Genomic DNA, 19,595 nt, shown 5'->3' on the forward strand with positions numbered 1-19,595 from the left:
ACAATCAGCACCGAAAAATATTGACCATTTTTGGTATTTTAACGTTTTTCAGAATTTAAAGGTCAAAGCGAGAATTGCAGGTTCAGTATTTCCACTTTGCTTCATCGGAATTTTTCGATTTAGGAGTGGCTTCCAGACTATATTCTCTGCCTTATTGGAACATTTTTGAGCTTTTAGAACCTGAGATCCTAAGGTCCAAACGCTTAAGTCTAATTTTAATACTCAGAATTAAAACTCTACTTCCGAACTGTACTTCAAAGCACTTAAAAATCCCCTTTTTTGCCAAATATTTCGGCGCCGATTGTAGCAAAATTCTTAAAGCTCTGATAAAATTATGAACTCAATTAAGGGACTGGAGTTAAGTGCTACATGTTACTTCGTAAGAAAAGATTCAATAGATTTTTAAAAGTCGAATAATTGAAAGATGTATTATAATATAACTGTTGATCTATATGATATAAAATTTCGTGGAATAATATTTTCCTATAATATAAATGAATTACCTTTAAAACATAAAAATTGAAAATTAAAGAAAAGTTACCCCCGCATTAAAATTTTTACCGAGTCTAAATAGCAGAATAATGGAAAATTAAAAATTAGTAGCCATTTTTAAAAGTATCATACATTGGCTAAACAATATAGTATTGGTGTTAAAAATATTATCTTGGATAAAACATAAAATGGCTTTATCTATATCTAAAGCATATATAGCTTCACGTGCTAAGGTCTTCAAAAATTGGCACTTTGAGCCTCGAATTTTACTCAGCATTCTCTTATATTAAGGGTGATTTGAGGTAGTCTTAACTCATTCTACTAAGTTTAGATTTTCTTAAGAATCAATCATTCAAGGCTCAGGATTGTCCTCAAATTGTTCTTATTTCTTGGCGCTTTTGAGCCTCGTTCGTGTTCTTAAAAACTATTCTTCTCGCTTATTCTTGTCAAACAGAAGTATTAGTAGAGGCCACTATGTCTTCCCGTGTGCAGCAGCTTGTGCAAAGGGATTTTATGATTGAAGATTGTTCCTTGAATGTAGAAGATCAAAATTTGAGAGGTGGGGCCGGGTGTGACTACCCGTTGCCATGGAAACTGACGTCATTGGTTACTATGGCAACCAAAATAAAAAGTCGTCAAAATTGAAAATTTTTTGTTTCATTCGAAAGAGCATGAAAAACTGATAAAGAAAAAGATCACAACCTATATCTGAAAATGAATATATCAGGAGATATTAAGGAAATAAGGCAAAATGACGTCATAAAACGATGACGTCATCGAAAAATAAAAATTTGCCAAAATTCGAAAATTTTTAGTTTTTTGGAAAATAGACCCTCCAGGGAACATAAAATATTATTACGAAAACGTTTGAAAATTCGTTAAAAAAAGTCTGTTGGCCAAAATTTACAATTTCATTTTTTGCCTGTCGGAGGTTGGAGCTTGCCCAAGCACATTACAGGCAAAATTTAAAAATATCAATTTTGGCTCATAGACTTCTTAAAAAGGATTTTCAGACTTTTTCGTAATAATATTTTTTGTTCACTGGAAGGTATTTTTTCCAAAAAACCAAAAGTTTTGAATTTTGGCAAATTTTTATTTTTCGATGACGTCATCGTTTTATGACGTCATTTTGCCTTATTTCCTTAATATCTCCTGATATATTCACTTTCAGACATAGGTTGTGATCTTTTTCTTTATCAGTATTTCATGCTCTTTCAAATGAAACAAAAAATTTTCAATTTTGACGACTTTTTATTTTGGTTGCCATAGTAACCAATGACGTCAGTTTCCATGGCAACGGGTGGTCACACCCGGCCCCACCTCTCAAATTTTGATCTTCTACATTCAAGGAACAATATTCAATCATAAAATCCCTTTGCACAAGCTGTTGCACACGGGAAGCTTTTTCGCGACATAGTGGCCCCTACTATATTTTACCATCTTTTTCATGTACCTTGAAAAAAAATCTCTTTGATCGATAATTAATGAGATAGCAGAAACTTCCCTGTGAAAAATATTACTGATGACAAATATGACATAATGCTAATAAACACATTTAAAAACATGTGCTGATAAGAGATTTGATAGATCTGTTAACAACAAGCTGACATCTATTCGTACATACTAATTATCAGTAATTTGGCAAACATGTTAGAATGAAAAGATTTCTAGTAAATTTTGAAGATTAGATCTATCCCTAGATTTTAAACCTTTAAAATGAAAACTATGTAAAACTACGAAATTAAAACGTAAAATTAATATGACTAAAGGCAAATCTCAGGCCAAGTATTGCTTTAACGACCACTTCATTCTAACCTGAAGTCCACCATTCGCTATTTAATGCGTGCAATCTTTTTTTCTACCATTATGGAAACCGCTTGAAAGGAATCAGCCTTTACGCTAACATGGTTTTTGTATGGTCGCGAAAAAGAGTGCACACTAAAGCGAATTGACTTCAGAACATAACGTTGTTTCAACATTCATTTAACGTTTTAATGGACGTTAGATATTATGCTGTTTTGACATTTTGTGTCAGTCCGTTTGGTTTAGGCTTATTTTGAGTATAAATTCTAATTTCTAAATTTGTTCTAAAGAAAAGAGTTAATGCTAAGACTGCTAATAATTTACGTGTTGACAGAAAAAACAGTTTTTACAGACTTTGAAAGTCAAGAAAGATTTTTTATAATTTACGTGTTGACAGAAAAAACAGTTTTTACAGACTTTGAAAGTCAAGAAAGATTTTTTATAATTTACGTGTTGACAGAAAAAACAGTTTTTACAGACTTTGAAAGTCAAGAAAGATTTTTTATAATTTACGTGTTGACAGAAAAAACAGTTTTTACAGACTTTGAAAGTCACACGGTCAAGAAATGTCAAACAAAAATCACAAATTTTAACTACTACATAGCACATTGACCATTTTGACAGAATTTTATTCAATTGCTACAATTCCTTCTCTTTCCAAATAATTGACCCCACATTATAATGTTAGGGTCTACACCTTCAAACCTAGTGTTAATTAAAAGTCTAAAAAATAGTATTAAAAAGATAAATTAGTTCTTTGATATTATATTCTATGAATCTAACTGTAGCAAATACAGTTATATCTCAAACAAGATATATTCCAATTTTCTAGTAGTCTTATACCATTTAATAATCAAGACTTAAGCCACACCAATCAACATTTCTACAAATTATTAAATTCATCCAATTTTGATCTCCAATCAGAATTCTGTTTGACTTCTTTACGTTTCGGTGTTTTCATAAACATCTTTTTAAAAGAGTCCTTCTTAGATTCTTTATTAGAATCCTTTTCAACAACTTTTGTATCGATTGGTGGTTGCTTTTTGCTCTTTCCTTCAAGAACACTAAATTGTTGCTCAATCGGAACAACAGGCTCTGCAGATTCTCGTTCTGGTTGAGGAGAATCTAGCATTGTTGGTTCATCTTGCGGTGCTTCTATCACAGATCTCTTTTCTGCTGAAGACTCTATCACAGATCTCTTTTCTGGGGGAGGTGATTCTAGAATTGCATAATCTGGATCTTCTGGTTGTGATATATTTTCATCTGGTTGTGATATATTTTCATCTGGTTGTGATATATTTCATCTGGTTGTGATATATTTTCATCTGGTTGTGATATATTTTCATCTGGTTGTGATATATTTTCATCTGGTTGTGATATATTTTCATCTGGTTGTGATATATTTTCATCTGGTTGTGATATATTTTCATCTGGTTGTGATATATTTTCATCTGGTGTGATATATTTTCATCTGGTTGTGATATATTTTCATCTGGTTGTGATATATTTTCATCTGGTTGTGATATGTTTTCATCTGGTTGTGATATATTTTCATCTGGTTGGGATTCTTCAGGTTGGGATTCTTCAGGTTGGATTCTTCAGGTGGCGGATCTTGATTAGTAGGCTCTTCTGTTCTGGTGAGATTGATGTATGTGAATTTAGAGGTGGAGATTCAATGTCTCCTGGGACAGATGAAATTTTCTCTGACTCAGGTGTGTCTCCAGGGGCCTCATTTTCTGGCTCTTCACCATTTGATGGTAACGAATCTGAATCTTGTAATTCAACATTTTCATCTTCAACACTCAATTGCGTATTACCATCATCATCAGCATCATCAGTAACATTTTGTTGTTGTTCAGCTTGGAGTCTCAACTCCTGTAATTTCTCAGCTTCTTCTATTGTAATTTCATGAACAGTAGTATAAGTGGCAAGGGCAGATGTAACAGGTCTGTTTAATCTTTTTCAAATAGTTATCAGTGATTTTATCCACTACCAAAAGAATAGCTTTTTTAGGATCAGTGCGGATTTGTTGGACCACTTCTCCATGAGACATTGCTTCAACATTGACTTCATTGACTTCGACAACGCGATCACCAACACATAATCCAGACTTCTCAGCTGCGCTTCCTGAAAATTAGAGGCAAGATATTACACCCTTGTGTGGCTTCTAGCACTACATTTATCATATCACAGAATTCCCCCCAAAATTTTTAATTTCTTTTGTTTTTTTTGTGAGTGTATCTAATATCTACTTGAAACTGCCAGAAAATAAAAATTCTGCATATAAAATTAAAATAGTGAGTTTCTGCCAAAAACGCAAAAGCCGTAGCGCCAAAATTAGGGCTAGTTGTTAACCTTCATCATCATATGTGGCAATCTCATTGGTTGAAATTAAAAAAAGACTTTCCCATGGAGTGCCTAACGGAAGCACTGATTAGAAGAGACAATTTTCATTTTTATTGCAGATTTCAATATAAATATTGAATGGGGAATAATTCTGTTAATGTGTTTTATGTGTCCACTAATGTAAGCATTTTATATAGGTATGTAACCTTTTGCAGGTTAGGATGTCATGTTGAATAATTAAAAACTCCATCATTATTAAAACAATGGCACATTTTTATTGCATAATTAATTCAAGTGTGTATTTTCTTATCATTGTTTTGATGCTGGAGTTTTTAATAATTCAACATGATATCCTAGCAAAAGGTCTATTGTTAAAATGGGAAGGAGAAAAGAGGTAAGTCTAGCCTAGCTTTACTGTCAGCTCTCAGGGTGTATCAAAAGGATATCAGGATTAGAAACTAGGCTAGTCTTTTCTCTTTTATCTTTCCCATCATAGTTCAGACGATTCCTTCCAAAAGAAAAAGAAGGGGGATCAGAAACTTTCATGAAAAAGGGTGGAGATAGGAAGGAAGGGGGTTAGTTTAAAAAGCGGGGCTTACATATATATTGTAGATTATTTTCAAGCACTGTTATTAAATTTAGTCTTCATGAAAGGAAGTTCTCTGTTAGAGGAGTCTGAGTCAAAAAGAAGAAAGAAGCAAGAAATTAGGGAGGTCTGGTATGAAATAATCTCTCACAAGCCTAAGTAGGCCTTGTGGGGTGGAGAGATTGTTCCATCCTGGCCAAAGCTAACGTAGGCTGTCGTTTATATATTTGCAACAGTACAATAATTATAGTCAACAACAGTCTTTGAATAACTACCGTTAAGTCGGGTATCTTGCATCAGTGGAGGGAAACTTGCACAGCCATCAAATGACTGACCAATCAAAGCAGCAAAATTTCAAAACAAATGAACTATGCAGCTCCGCTCGCAGCTCTACTGATACCATTTTTGTTTTGATTTAACTTTGTATTTTAATGACCAACCAGTCTTTCATTTGAGGGCTATGCATGTTAGCCTCCACTGATGCAAGTTACCCAATCTCACGGTAATTACTCCAGCATAGACTTTTATAATGATAACGTTATATAATCATATAATCATATAATAATTTTTCCGAGGTTACCCCCATATTGGAAGAATATTTTTAGACCAACCGATTATATATTTTGCATAATAACTTTTATAACAAAAATAACAATTTCCTGCAATGAACATGAGTCTGTTAATGACGTGCTCTACGTGCCCACGTGCCCTCATTTTTATCAGTGCCTTTGTGCCCTACGTGCCTTTGTGCCTTACGTGCCTATTTGCTTGCGTGCTTACGTTCCCTCCGAAATTTGACGTGCCTTCATATCAAATTTTGATGTGCCCTCGAATTGTGACGTGCCCTCAGGTTTTGACGTGCCCTCAAGTTTTCATGTGCCCTCAAATTTTGACGTGCCCTCAAATTTTTGATTTCCAGAACATGTAAAAATTTGAAGGCACGTCAATACTTAAGCAAGGCACGTCAAAATTTGAGGGTACATTGAAATTTAAGGGCATGCCGAAATTCGAGGGCACGTCAAAATTTGAGCACACGTCAAAACTTCGGGCACGTAAACCACGTCAAATTTCGGAGGGCGCGTAGACACGTGAGCATGCGAGCATGCGAGCACGCCAGGCACGCAAGCACGTAGGTAAGTAAGGAACGTAGGGCCACCACAAAGGCACGTCAAACGAATGAGGGCACGTACAGCTTCGTAAAATCTGTGTGTTTTCATTATGAGAAACAGGCCATTTTTCATGCCCTTTAAGCGTCTGGTTATCGGGCGCTGCCCCTCTTGAAATGACTAAAATACTGGTAAAAAAAGCCTTTTTAGTGGAAAACACTGGAAAAAGTGCCTTTTTTGGCCACCAACGGACGCTGCCTTGACTTTCTAAAATATGGCCTGATAAATACCTTGCAAGTCATCAATGAGGCAAGCAATTAACAAAAGAAAAAAAAGAAAGTTCAAAGAGATTTCTTTAACCAAGATTTAAGATGCCGTCGCCAATCTTGGGAATCTCCATTTTTCGATATTTATTAGCGCTTTTCGTGACGATTACTCTCATATAAATCTTATCACCACCAGGATTGGCGAAGTTTGTGAAGTTGAAGCACACGAAGAATTGACTTTTTCAATCATCTGCGGTGGAGCTCAAGTTATCTGAAATAGGAATCGTCTAAAAGACACGATGTGCAATGGATTGTAACAAACAGTGACTGTTGATTTGAAAGTTGTTAAAAGTGCAAAGTAATTATCTTGGGAGTAAATGAACTGAAAATCAATTAAAACAATGTAACAAAAAAGTTACAGAATTATGTCCATTATGTAAAGAAATGTGAAATATTTAGCTTAAAAAAGTCACTCACGCATTAAATGTGATGTGTCATTTTTAGTTCTCCTCTGGGAAAACAAAACCTGCTATGCCTGTTACGATTGATTCGTTATATATACTACTGTTAGGGAAACCATCCAGGATCCTGCCATTCTATCAGCCAGGAAAAACTGAATGACACTTGTAAACTTAAGTTTCTTACCATTTTCCATCGAAAACAATCATAAAACATTACTGCTTCCCAAAGCCGGAGACCAAAGCAAATGATCTTTCTTGATGAGGGCACCCTTTTGGATCTATTGTTAACTCATTTAAAATGGTAGACAGAGTTGCGGAATGACGAAGGCGCCCACTTCGAGGTGGTAACGCCAAAACGCCCAATATGACCAGCCAACAGAAGGCGAGCGAGTTACGTCATGCACTCCACCGTAGCGAAAGCGCGAACAACATTTCACAATTATAAGAATATCTTATGTGCTTATTCTATTTAACTTTAAGAGCTTCATGGAAGATGAAGAAGTAGAAAGATAAAAAATGCGCTGGTTAATTTTTTTTAAATAGGTGTGTTCTATCATTGTTGAAAGTTGAAGAAATTTCTACCGACGCATAATTTTTTTACAGCCAATTAAAGGCACAATCTACTTATATATACTTACTATGTTTGCTATATCATCTAGGCAAAAAAAAGACACAAACACAATTTTTTTATGATTTTTTTGATTGCGGTCGCGTACAGGAACTCGCCAAATGTTCCTAACTGTACTACTTAATTGACAAGGAAGTTACGATGTTCTCTACCGTTTTGACTTTTTCGACGTCACAACTATGTGTAAGTACTTTTGTTTACATATGAAAACACACGGATTTTACCAAGCTGACGTAGGGCAGGTCATTTAGCAGACTTAATGAACACACAAATGTTGGAAATAGACATAGTATTTAAAATCGTCTATTTGAAATATTGCATGTGCCTAATTTTTGCACTTTCTCGGATATGATAACCCTCTCCCTTGCCTTTGCTTTGGCTTTGGTAAATTTATTTGGAAGTATTAAAATATACAGGTACGAGCCGGGAAGTATCTTATCCATTTGGTGGACTAACTTTCTTGGGGTTTTTCTTGTTCCTTATGGTAATAAGAATATTTTAAGCTTCTGGGCCACCTGGATTTCTCACCTGGGTATCCATAATGGCGGATTTTTGGTCATGTGACCCCGTAGGCAAAACTGAAAATTCTTCCAACCCAAATATAGGCATATCATATATCAATCGATCGGAAATTTGATACTGATTAATTTTGAGATACAAAGTTGGGTCTGAAAACTTTCCTATCTCGAGATATAAATCACTTTCGTTTTCTCAGGTTTGGCTGCAGTTGTAGGCGGGCTTTCATGGAGTGAGGCAATTCTTTTAGTCATATCTCAAGAAATATGCTTTTAAACATATCAAAACTTTATGTGCTCCTAGAAAAGGCATTAAAAATTGTTTGTGCAAATTTTCAAAAATTTTGCAGTAAAAATGTGTATTTTACAGACCAGAGTACAATTTTTTTACCGTCGAAAAAAGATCTTTTTCTCTCAAAATTGGTCTTTTTGTCTGAAATGAATTAGTGAAATGATGCTTAATAAGGTTTAGAGCCACTCGATTCTTCATATTATACTCAGAGAGGTACCTGGGGAATATATAAGGGCTAAGTGTGTCTGGTCAGTACTTTATAAGTATGATTTACGGTAAGACATGATCCCGAAAACGCTGAAATTTCCAAATAATTAATGAAAAATTCTCTCATTGCATCTCAACATTTTACGCGAACCTTCTGTTCTTTAGATTGACTAATGCAAAGAATTATGAATAATGTAAATCGTTATAGTGTGTATTTTACAGACAGGATTTAAGTGCTTCTAGGAGCTTGTCTTGTTCTAAAACGCTTTAGATTACTACAGAAATACCCAAACTTGAGAATTTACTGAGTTAATCCGTCAAAATTTATCTTTATTGTTCATGCATGAAACGAGATTTAGAGGGCTTAGAATCTGTGTTGTCTGTAGGACCAAAAAACGTCGGCATAATATGGCTTCGAGAGGCGATAATCCTAGGCCATTGTAGGAAGCCTAGTGATGGAGCCATATTTGTGAACCTGCTTGGGGCTATTCTGGTTACTGTTACAATTATAAGAGGGATATAATGGTCCAATGCATCATTGTATATCTGCTTTAACTACATGAATGCAACACAAAGCCTTCAGCTAGTTGAAGAAGTCAGACTGTAGAAATTTAAACTTAAAGCCCTTTAAAGAAGTTATTGCCATATAAAATAATGCTTTAAGCTACATGTCCAAAATATCCCCGTTTTCTTACAAAAATCTAAGTATAATATTAAGAAATCTTGATTTTAAAATTCTTATTTGTTTTGGACATGGCTTGCTGATGGTGATCCCATTTTCCTTTCCCATCATGAGGTTTTAAAGTTTTAGAATAATCTGGTCTCTGTGGCTTTGCCAGAACATGAACAAACGACTGGACATCCTTCTCCTTCGTAAGCACTGCTAGCTTCGTAGCCATCTCGTTAAAACATAAAATGAAACAATAGGTTTTGATGATCTACCTTGGGAATACCTTGCTAACAACGTCAAAACTTACACAAAGTCCATGTTGTTCTACTCTTCTCCAGTCTTTTATCTATATCATAACAAAGATAACAGATGCGAAATCATCGTCATTTTTCAAAACTCCGATGAAATAATATCGAGTATATAGGATTGAGAGTATAGGATTCAAATTATGATATTCTTATGACACAGGCTCACAACTTTGGCATACTTTTTTTTTTCAAGTCAATAAAAAAACTAATAGCGCGTCGTGGTGCAAACGTCACGATTATTACTTCTCTCATTTGAGATGCCTTGGAGTTTTTACAAGATACTTCACTAATTGGTCATTTAAAGTGATAGAGATGACGCTTTCTTTAGAAAAAGTAATAAGATTCTTTTATTACATCTTAACGACCAACCAAATCAAATATGAGCTTGTAAAAACTCCAGCTTGTCTCTCTCATTTGACCGAAATTCAATCCCACAATCCTTTTTTGTTTTAATTCGAGAGTCGTGAAATTTATTACTTTTTCTTTGTAACTGAGTGTAATTTGCGTGCAAGCATAATTGACGCAAAGGTTGACGGGATTGAATTTCGGTCAAACAGAAAAATCAATGTCTATTTTTAGATTCGCTACGGTATGCTATTGGAATGACAAAAGTGATTCAAAAGTATACACGCAGTTGAAATTCTCCATTTCAGCGTATAAAAAAAAATGAAAATAATTATTTTGTGACTTGAGAGTAACTAGCCGTATGCGCAGCGTCGCACGCTGCGTGTCCCAATCCAGCAAATCACTATACATCTAAAAAAAACCCAACGGAAGAAAGACAGCTGCTGATTGATGATAAGATTTTGATTTTATAAAAGAAAGGAGAAAAAAGTTCAACGCCATGAAGAGGAGGCTTTGTAGAGCTTTGTAAGATTTTCGAAAACTTTTTATAAAACGTTGTAAACACACACGTTTTAGCATATTAATATATAGATTTTCAAACTATCAAGCTATCTATCAATCATTTTACCTAAGTAATTCAACGAAATAGCATTGTGACGGAATATCAACGGATTTTTTATACCAATTTAAAAATACAGGCGGCAACGAAGCTCGCTTCAAAGACACAATGGAAGATAGACGTCCAGTTATGATTTATCCCATGTGAAGGCGCAGTAGTGTACCAAGTATTGACCGTCGTCTAGGAGATCAGGACTAACTCCAACTCGGTGCTGTGTTTCACTTAATGAAAAGTAAATGCTACTTTGCTAGGGCCAACCTATACCATGTGATGGTCGTAGGGTGGACAGAAACTCTACAGGCCGTTCAGTGACTGTGCGACAAATCTGTGCTAGTGTCTAGCAAGCTTGCAAGAAATAAAAACTTTGGGGCTTTGTTCTTTTTTAGGAAAATAATTCAAAGTCTGACGTCTGGCGCATACAAAGCTATCATGGCTTAGTGGTCTTAATAATATTTCAATGCTGTACATTGAAATTACGGGGAATTAGCTTTCAATGTAGTATATTGAAAATAGGTCCGATGATGGTCTGTATGTAGCTACGCAGTTCTGGAAGTTCTAAAAGCACTTCCCGAAGTCTCAAAGAAGCACTTAATTCTGGTCTGTAAAATACACACATCGATTTACATGTATTCTTGATTCTTTGCATGTGTCAAACTAAAGAATAAGGTTCAACTTTGTTTAATGTCGAGATACAATGAGAGACTTTGTCAAATATTTGAGTAATAGCTTGAAAGTTTTACCGTTTTTTGGATCAAATCTTACCAAAAAAACATGCTTGTAAAGTGCTGACCAGACACATTTAGCCCTTATATATTCCCCAGGTATCTCTCTGAGTAGAATATGAGGAGTCGAGTGGCTCTAAACCTGAAGCATCATTTCACTAATTCATTTCAGACAAAAAGACCAATTTTGAGAGAAAAAGATCTTTTTTCGACGGTAAAAAAATTGTACTCTGGTCTGTAAAATACACATTTTTACTGCAAAATTTTTGAAAATTTGCACAAACAATTTTTAATGCCTTTTCTAGGAGCACATAAAGTTTTGATATGTTTAAAAGCATATTTCTTGAGATATGACTAAAAGAATTGCCTCACTCCATGAATGCCCCCCTACAACTGCAACCAAACCTGAGAAAACGAAAGTGATTTATATCTCGAGATAGGAAAGTTTTCAGACCCAACTTTGTATCTCAAAATTAATCAGTATCAAATTTCCGATCGATTGATATATGATATGCCTATATTTGGGTTGGAAGAATTTTCAGTTTTGCCTACGGGGGTCACATGACCAAAAATCCGCCATTATGGATACCCAGGTGAGAAATCCAGGTGGCCCAGAAGCTTAAAATATTCTTATTACCATAAGGAACAAGAAAAACCCCAAGAAAGTTAGTCCACCAAATGGATAAGATACTTCCCGGCTCGTACCTGTATAAAAATATCAAAAAGTTCAGTCATCCTAAAGGTTCAGAAACAAGATTTGTCACCCCCTACATATCCTTGTCAGTCCAAAAATGTTATATACCTGGGTCGATTGCACTTATGTATTGACCAATAACTCCTTTTTCTCCGTGAAGATTGAATCCATAACCCGACTCCTCTCGGATCATTTCACAAATTCTGGGAGCTTTGACCAAGCCAACATCTTCACCCATTTTAAATCTTAGATATATTATCTACCATAAAAGTATTTTGAAACGAGATGAATAAAACTCGATAAACTTCTATTAAATATATGGATATAAAAAAAGTTAAAAAATGTGGGCTTTGCCCTTTTTCTTCTTTCACTTTTTTCTCACTTTCGATTAGGTTCTATTTCCAATATGTTTCGTTGACATAACATTCAAAATGTGGGCGGGTGGACACCCTTACCGCCCACACGTAAAAAGCGATGGACCAGATTATTGGATAGCCTGGTTAACCAAGCCAGTTTTTACAAGGTTAAGATACGGCTTACGGCAATATAGCATTATCAGCGCTTTAATGATATTTTAAGATGTACGGAATTTTAAGTTTGCCTTGAAAAACTGGCTTGGGCGAAGCGCGCGTTCAAAAAATGAACGCAAGTTTCGGTTCACTCTGGGTTCATTCTGATTGGTCGAAACACAAAAACGATAAAAAACTGTCGTCTGTTTTGAAAATATCTTCTTACTCACTCATGACTTTTTTTGAACATATTTTTTTCCTTTGCTCACCCTCCTTCTTTTTTAATAATAGCCTTTTATCTTACAACATGTAAAAGAAATTTTAAATCAATAAGGAGGAGATTTTTTCTTTTCGTATTTTTATAAAATGGGTTCGTTATGAAAAATCTTTTGTTGAAAAATATTCGTTTAGAGAATTATTCAAATTATGTGCATTCACTCTAAAAGGCCCGGGAAAGTTTGAATTTTCGTTGTTGTCAGTTGATAAGCTACCGAGTTTACTTGTACTAAGCCAGATATTCAGTCACAACTTAACATCAGATTTTACCTAGTGACTGAATCAATCTGGCTTAGATTTCTAGGCTAATTATTGGAGATAGAACAAGGGAGTTTTGACTTTTACGGTGTGACGGGATTGCCCTATTTTAGTACGGTATTACGGAATTTGACGAAAAAAGAGACGCGAATACGGTATTTTATCAGGCAGTGCGACGGTATTTAGCCTTATATGCCAAAGCCGGTCGAAAAGAAAACTATTGAAGCTCTATCGAAGCAATTTAAGATAAAAATGGAAAAAGGCGATGTTAACGGGGCAATCAAACTACTCACCAACAACATGAGTGGAGGCGTGCTACCACTGGACGATCAAACGATCAATCTCCTTCGACAAAAACATCCTGAAGGTCGCGATACCAATGAAAACAACCTGCTCAATGGTCCAATTCAGCATATAGATCCGATTGTTTTTGAGTGTATTGATGAAGAGATGGTATCGAAAGCAGCCTTATCGACACAAGGTGGATCGGGACCATCGGGTATGGACGCAGATGGATGGCGTAAACCACTTACATCGAAAGTTTACGGCGATTGTGGAAAGTGAAATATTTTACGTGTTGTCTCAATGACTTTCTTTAGAGGACTGTGATAAACAAAATTAACAAAAGCACTAAATAGGCCTCGATTAGTCTCGATGACCTAAAACAATATAATACAATAAAAATATCACACTCCCACGCACAAGGGGAGGTCACGTTCGTCGATGAATTTGATTTTCACTTCTTGATTGTTCTTGTCATCACTTACTCGTGAGTGATGATACTCAAACGGAAATAGTTTATTGATAGGTCTTCGGAGAATTCCGTTACCGTATTTGTTTACAACGACGAGTTCGGCTCCACGAACTTTACCATCTCTTCCTCGTAACAATTTACTCACTCTACCTTTCCTCCAATCATTACGTTTAACATTTTCCTCATTGATTAAAACGATATCATTCTCGTTGATCATTTCGCTTGAGTTCTTTCGTGCAAGTTTCTTGTGTGTTTCTCTCAACTCGAGTAAGTATTCTGTTTTCCAACGTTTCCAAAAGTGTTCAATTGCTTGCTTCGTGTTTTCTGACAACTCAAAACTGTCACTGTTGTCGTTTGTATTTGTGTTACGTCCGAGACGTTTACCGTATAATAAATGATTCGGGGTGAGAGGTTCTTCTGTCAATTCGTCATAGATGAAGGTTAAAGGACGGTTGTTGATTGTTCGTTCAATTTCAATCAATAACGAAAGGAATTCATCGTACTTCAGCGTTTTGTTGTTCAAAGCTTTATTCAAACACGTTTTCACGGATTTCACAAGTCTCTCTGTAAACCCATTAAACCAAGGTGCTTTCTCGAGGCTAAACTTCCATCGAATTTGACAATTTGTAACAAAGTTTTGTACGTTTTCTGCAGTGAACGTTGAACCTTTGTCTGAAAAGATTTCTTCTGGGATTCCTCTGCGATTCATAAATCTCCTTAATACTTCAATGCACGACTCTCCACTGTAGTCTGTAGCAATGTCTAAATATACAGCCCGACTGGCTTGACATGTGATCAATGAAATCCATACCTTGAACTTTTCTTTCGTTTTGTCGAATACATTATACACCAAATATGGACCGCAATAATCGATTCCAATGTTCTGGAAAGCGGCACCAACTTGTAGTCTAGACTTTGGTAAATCGTAAGATTCTGGATAACGATAAGCTTTACCACCATGTTTCTTGCAAATCGTACATTTGTAGATAAAATGACGGACGCGTTGACGCAATCTTGGAATTTGAAATTGGGATCGTAGTTCGTTCAAAGTTTCACGTTGGCCATTATGCATTACCTTGTCGTGGGCTTGCTTGATCAACAAATCAACAAGTGGACTGTTCGTAGGTAACCATATTGGATGCTTTGCGTCAAAGGGAATTGGAGCATTGTTCAATCTTCCCTTCCATCTGTACACTTCCCCTCCAAGGAAAAGATTTTTCTTCATTTCGTCTGGAATACCTCTTTGGGCATCCAATAACCATTTCTTCTTGGCTGATAGCAAATCATCAGCATTCAAAATATTCTGTTTGTTTATTTGTTTCTTATTCATTTGTTTGTTGTTTTTATTTTTCCAACAACGTATGTTCTCCACAAATTTGAAGACATACCCAGTAACACGTAACAATTGTTCAAAAGACCGAAATCTTTGAACGTCAATAATTTCACCAAGGTTGGACTGAGCTTCAGGTAAAGTTATCCACTCAGTCCCATCACTAATATTGAAAGAAAGGGTATCCTTCTCCTCAGGTATATTTAGAAGATTAGGACCCTTGTTGACACCATCACTAAAAGGTTTGAGGTTTGTTCCCGTCTTCTCAGGTATAGTTAGAGGATCAGGGACCTCAGAAAATTTGTCACCGACTTTCAAACGAGGCCACTGAGATTCAGGCATAATTAGAAACTCAGGACCATAAAACCATAATTTACAACCAGCTAGACGTGCTGGCTTAGACCCCCGGGACGCAATGTCCGAAGGATTTTGCTTTGTAGCAACTAATTTCAGTTCAATCGAGAGAGATTCAAAATTTCGTCTAATCTCATCAGAAATATTCTTAATATATCTGTCTTGTTTTCTCGAAGTTTCAATGTTCTTGACCCAACAGTAAGCAACACTACTGTCAGTCCATACAGTAAATTTTTCAAATTCAAAGTTCATTTCTAAGTGTCTCTTAACAACATTCATGAGACGTGATACAATAAGTATAGCTACCAACTCCATTCTGGGTGTCGTCAACTTCTGGTCATCAGGTTTGGTTTTTGATTTCGTCTTGATTGGATTCACGTGTGACTTTGATGTGACGAGGCTTGTCTTGATATCACCATCCTTTGATACGATTCGTGTGTAGATACAGCAACCATGTGCGTCGTCAGAAGCATCTGAGAAGCCATGTAACTGAATTTCCTTGACATTTTGTTTAACACTCGAATAAGCTCTTTCGACTCTGATCTCTTGTGTATACTCAAAGTCTTTCACCAAATTTTGCCATTCACAAAGCAAATCACCGTCGATGGGCGTGTCCCAATCAATTTTACTTAGACACAATTTCTGAAAATACAATTTCAACGTTAACACGATAGGGTTAATCAGTCCTAACGGATCATAAATGGACGCCAATGCTCTCAACACATTGCGTTTCGTCGGTTTCAAACTCGATAAGCTTTTGAGTTGGAAACAAAGTTCGTCAGATTCTTTGTCCCATGTAACACCAAGGACTTTCGTCTTACCCATCACAGTAGGGTTTTCGGTTTCTCCGTATTTCGATTGGAGTTTGGATTCAAGTTCCTTCGAGTTGGATTGGAATTTTCTCAGGTTAAACGATGCTTTCGATAAATGCTCTTTCGTTTTCTCGACAAACTCTTCAGCTTCAGCAACAGTTCGTTTGCTTGTTGTCAAATCATCCACATGTAGCGATTTGATAAGGTTGTTCTCGAACTCTGCGTCGTTTGCTGTTCTGATATGATGTTGTAGGGTGGCATTCAAAACGAAGGGCGATGCGTTTATCCCAAACAAAACTCTGCACATCCGGTACTCAACAATTTCGTTTGCTTCAAAGTTTTTAAAATCAATTTTGTCTGAATTTTTGAACCATAAAAATCTAGTAAGGTCTCTCTGTTCGTTGTTTAGTTTAATGTGTAGAAAAGCCTTTTCAATATCACCGACAATGGCGACTTTGTCTGTTCGAAAACGTAACAAAATTTCAAAGAGATCTGTATTCAATGGAGGACCCGCCTCTAAACATTCATTCAAAGAAAATAACTCATTGTTATTTGCCTTTGCACTCGCGTCATAAACAATGCGTATCTTTGTTGTCGATTTTTCTGGTTTGATAACAGCGTGGTGCGGAATGTAATGTGTTTTTCCAACCTCTTGATCATTTGGCGCTTTTTCAATAACACCTTTTGTTAACTGTTCATTGAAAATCTTTTGATAATCTTTCAATAATTGTTGATTGTTTTCGAAGCTTTTTGATAAACATTGAAGTCTTTTTCTACACAGTTCATAATTATCTCCTAGCGACCAATTCTCCTCTTTGACTGGATATGTTGCTTCATACATTTTCTCTTTCTCGTTAAATTTTAATGAGTTCTCAAACTCCTTCACAAATTCACGTTTTTCGGTATCAAAGTTTTCACATTTTATTCCAAGACTCTCCAAGTCCCAGAACTTATCAACGGTTTCAGATAATCGATCATTTTCACTAATGACGGCTTTCAAAACATGTGAGAAAAAAATTCCGGACGAAATCTTTTCTTTTAAATCAGCAGGACCACTCAAAACGTATCCCAACGACGAACTCAAAGCAATGGGCTGGCCAGACTTGCCAGTAACAGCACCTTCAGTGTGTATAAAATCCCAATAAAAGTTTGAGCCAATCAAAATATCAATATCGATGGCTTTTTCATGATTTGGATCTGCCAGTTTTAAACCTTTCAAATGTTCAAAACGTTTTTGACATTCGACTGTGTTCTGTCTCGAAACGGGTTGACTGATTTCGGATACGTAGGCTTGCACAGGAACCTGTCCTTTCGAAGTTTCGGAAGTTTTCACGTTAAATTCGACCAAGGGTAAGGTTTTGACGGTTTTGTTGTTTCCGAACGATTGGATACAAAGTTCCTTTTTTCCAATTTGCTTTAGATTCAGCTTTTGACTCAATGTGGGTGTAACATAACTCAACTGACTACCAGGGTCAAAGAAAATTCTACTTTCGGACGAACGATTTTTCTCGACATTTTCGATTTTGGCTTTGGCTGTTTGTAGCAAAACGGTACACGAACTGCTTGCTAAATTCGACTGAGTATCTTCTGGCGTATCTTCCTCTTTCTTGAAGGTTTTACAAATACTGCTATGATGATTTTTTCGACAATGATAACAACTGCGCGTCGATCTACAACTTTTACTATCATGTCCTATTTTCAAGCACTTGAAACATCGTTTCTGTTTGATGAGAAAATCCTTTCGACTTTCTGGTTTCGATATCTTGGAACATTGATAGGCTTTGTGTGAAGCGTTTCCACAGTAAACGCATGGAAAGGTACGGAACGGTTGTCTTCTTTTGCTGTCTGTAGGACGACCGGTACTCATTAGGTTTTCGTAATTTTCGACACCTTCATTCTCTGTAAGAAGGACCTTTTCTCGAGCTTCGACTTCTTGTTGTAAGGCTTCGAGTAACTTATCGATTGCCCATACATCCTTTCCGAACTTTCTAGTCAACAACAATTTTATTTCTTGTGGCAATTTCGACATAATAACTGGTGCAAGCATAGGGCCGTAACGTTTCTCCTCCAGTCCGATTCCACGAAGATTTCTAATTTGAATTTCGATGTTGTTGTAAAGCATTCTCAGTTCTTTGATATCGATAAAGTTTGATGTTGTTTCTAAGTTTAACAATTTATTCATATGTGCACTAATAATTATCTGTTCGTCACCGAACCTTTCTTTTAACATTTTGAGCGCAATATCGTAATTTTCGTTAGATAATGTTATACCTTGGATGCAAGATTCCGCTTCTCCTTCAAGTAAACTGGTGAGGTATGTCATTTTTTCGACGTTGGTCATATCATCTCTCTGATGAACGGCACAATCAAATGTATCGAAAAATGTTTTCCATTTCAACGGATCTCCATCGTAGGGTTTCAAACTCAATTTGGGTAGACGAATATCAGCTTTCCGCTGTTTCTCTCGGGTACTTGTGACACTACTATCACTAACAGCAATTTTTGGGTTCTCTTTTGACAATTCACTTTTGACGGCTAAAATCAACGACTCAACTCGACGCTCAACTTTGGAACACTTCTCATATTGTATTCCCATTTGCTCTTCATCGTCTAATTCATCCACGATGTTATCCGTAATCTCAATGATAATTTGTAACTTTTTATTTAAAACTTTACAAGTGGTTTCAAGAGCGTTTTTGTTACTTTTAGCATCCTTGTTCCATTCTTCGCACTCCAAAATCAACTTGTTAACATATGATGTGAGAGCGTTGCGCTTCTTGCCAAGTTTCTCAACATCAACCATTTTTCAACTTTTATTATGTATTTTCTTGTTTCGACTTTTTAATTTTTATGTTTCTCTTCTTTCTTACAATTTTATTTTTTTCAACACTCACACACTTTAACTTTTTTCTTCTCTTTTTAATATGCGGCACGTGTGGACCATGAAATATTTTACGTGTTGTCTCAATGACTTTCTTTAGAGGACTGTGATAAACAAAATTAACAAAAGCACTAAATAGGCCTCGATTAGTCTCGATGACCTAAAACAATATAATACAATAAAAATATCACAGAAAGGATCTTCGAAAATCGATCGCAAAGCTAACGCGAAAACTTTGCACCCAAGAAACTAACGATGAATCATTACAGGGTTTCTTAGCTGCACGACTAGTCCCGCTCGATAAACAACCAGGAGTACGACCAATCGGCGTAGGAGAGGTTTTGAGGCGCATCAGTGGGAA

At 36.0% G+C, this 19,595-nt stretch overlaps 2 protein-coding genes across 2 annotated transcripts; both read right to left on the reverse strand.

The window, feature by feature from the left end:
• Nucleotides 1–3,178: 3,178 nt before the first annotated feature.
• Nucleotides 3,179–12,463, reverse strand: LOC136818606 (Na(+)/H(+) exchange regulatory cofactor NHE-RF1-like). Its single transcript, XM_067074937.1, has 3 exons — nt 12,169–12,463; nt 4,240–4,422; nt 3,179–3,579 (listed from the first exon to the last, which is right to left on the reverse strand). The coding sequence occupies exons 1-3, from the start codon at nt 12,296–12,298 to the stop codon at nt 3,179–3,181; spliced, it is 714 nt and encodes a 237-aa protein (XP_066931038.1). The 5' UTR covers nt 12,299–12,463.
• Nucleotides 12,464–13,789: 1,326 nt separating this feature from the next.
• LOC136818607 (uncharacterized) lies at nt 13,790–19,156 on the reverse strand. The gene has a single exon (XM_067074938.1). It carries the CDS (start codon nt 19,154–19,156, stop codon nt 13,790–13,792), a length of 5,367 nt encoding a protein of 1,788 aa, XP_066931039.1.
• Between the last annotated feature and the right edge of the window lie 439 nt (nt 19,157–19,595).

Source organism: Clytia hemisphaerica, unplaced genomic scaffold, assembly GCF_902728285.1.
Source record: "Clytia hemisphaerica strain Z4C2 unplaced genomic scaffold, Clytia hemisphaerica genome assembly, whole genome shotgun sequence".
NCBI lineage: Eukaryota > Metazoa > Cnidaria > Hydrozoa > Leptothecata > Clytiidae > Clytia > Clytia hemisphaerica.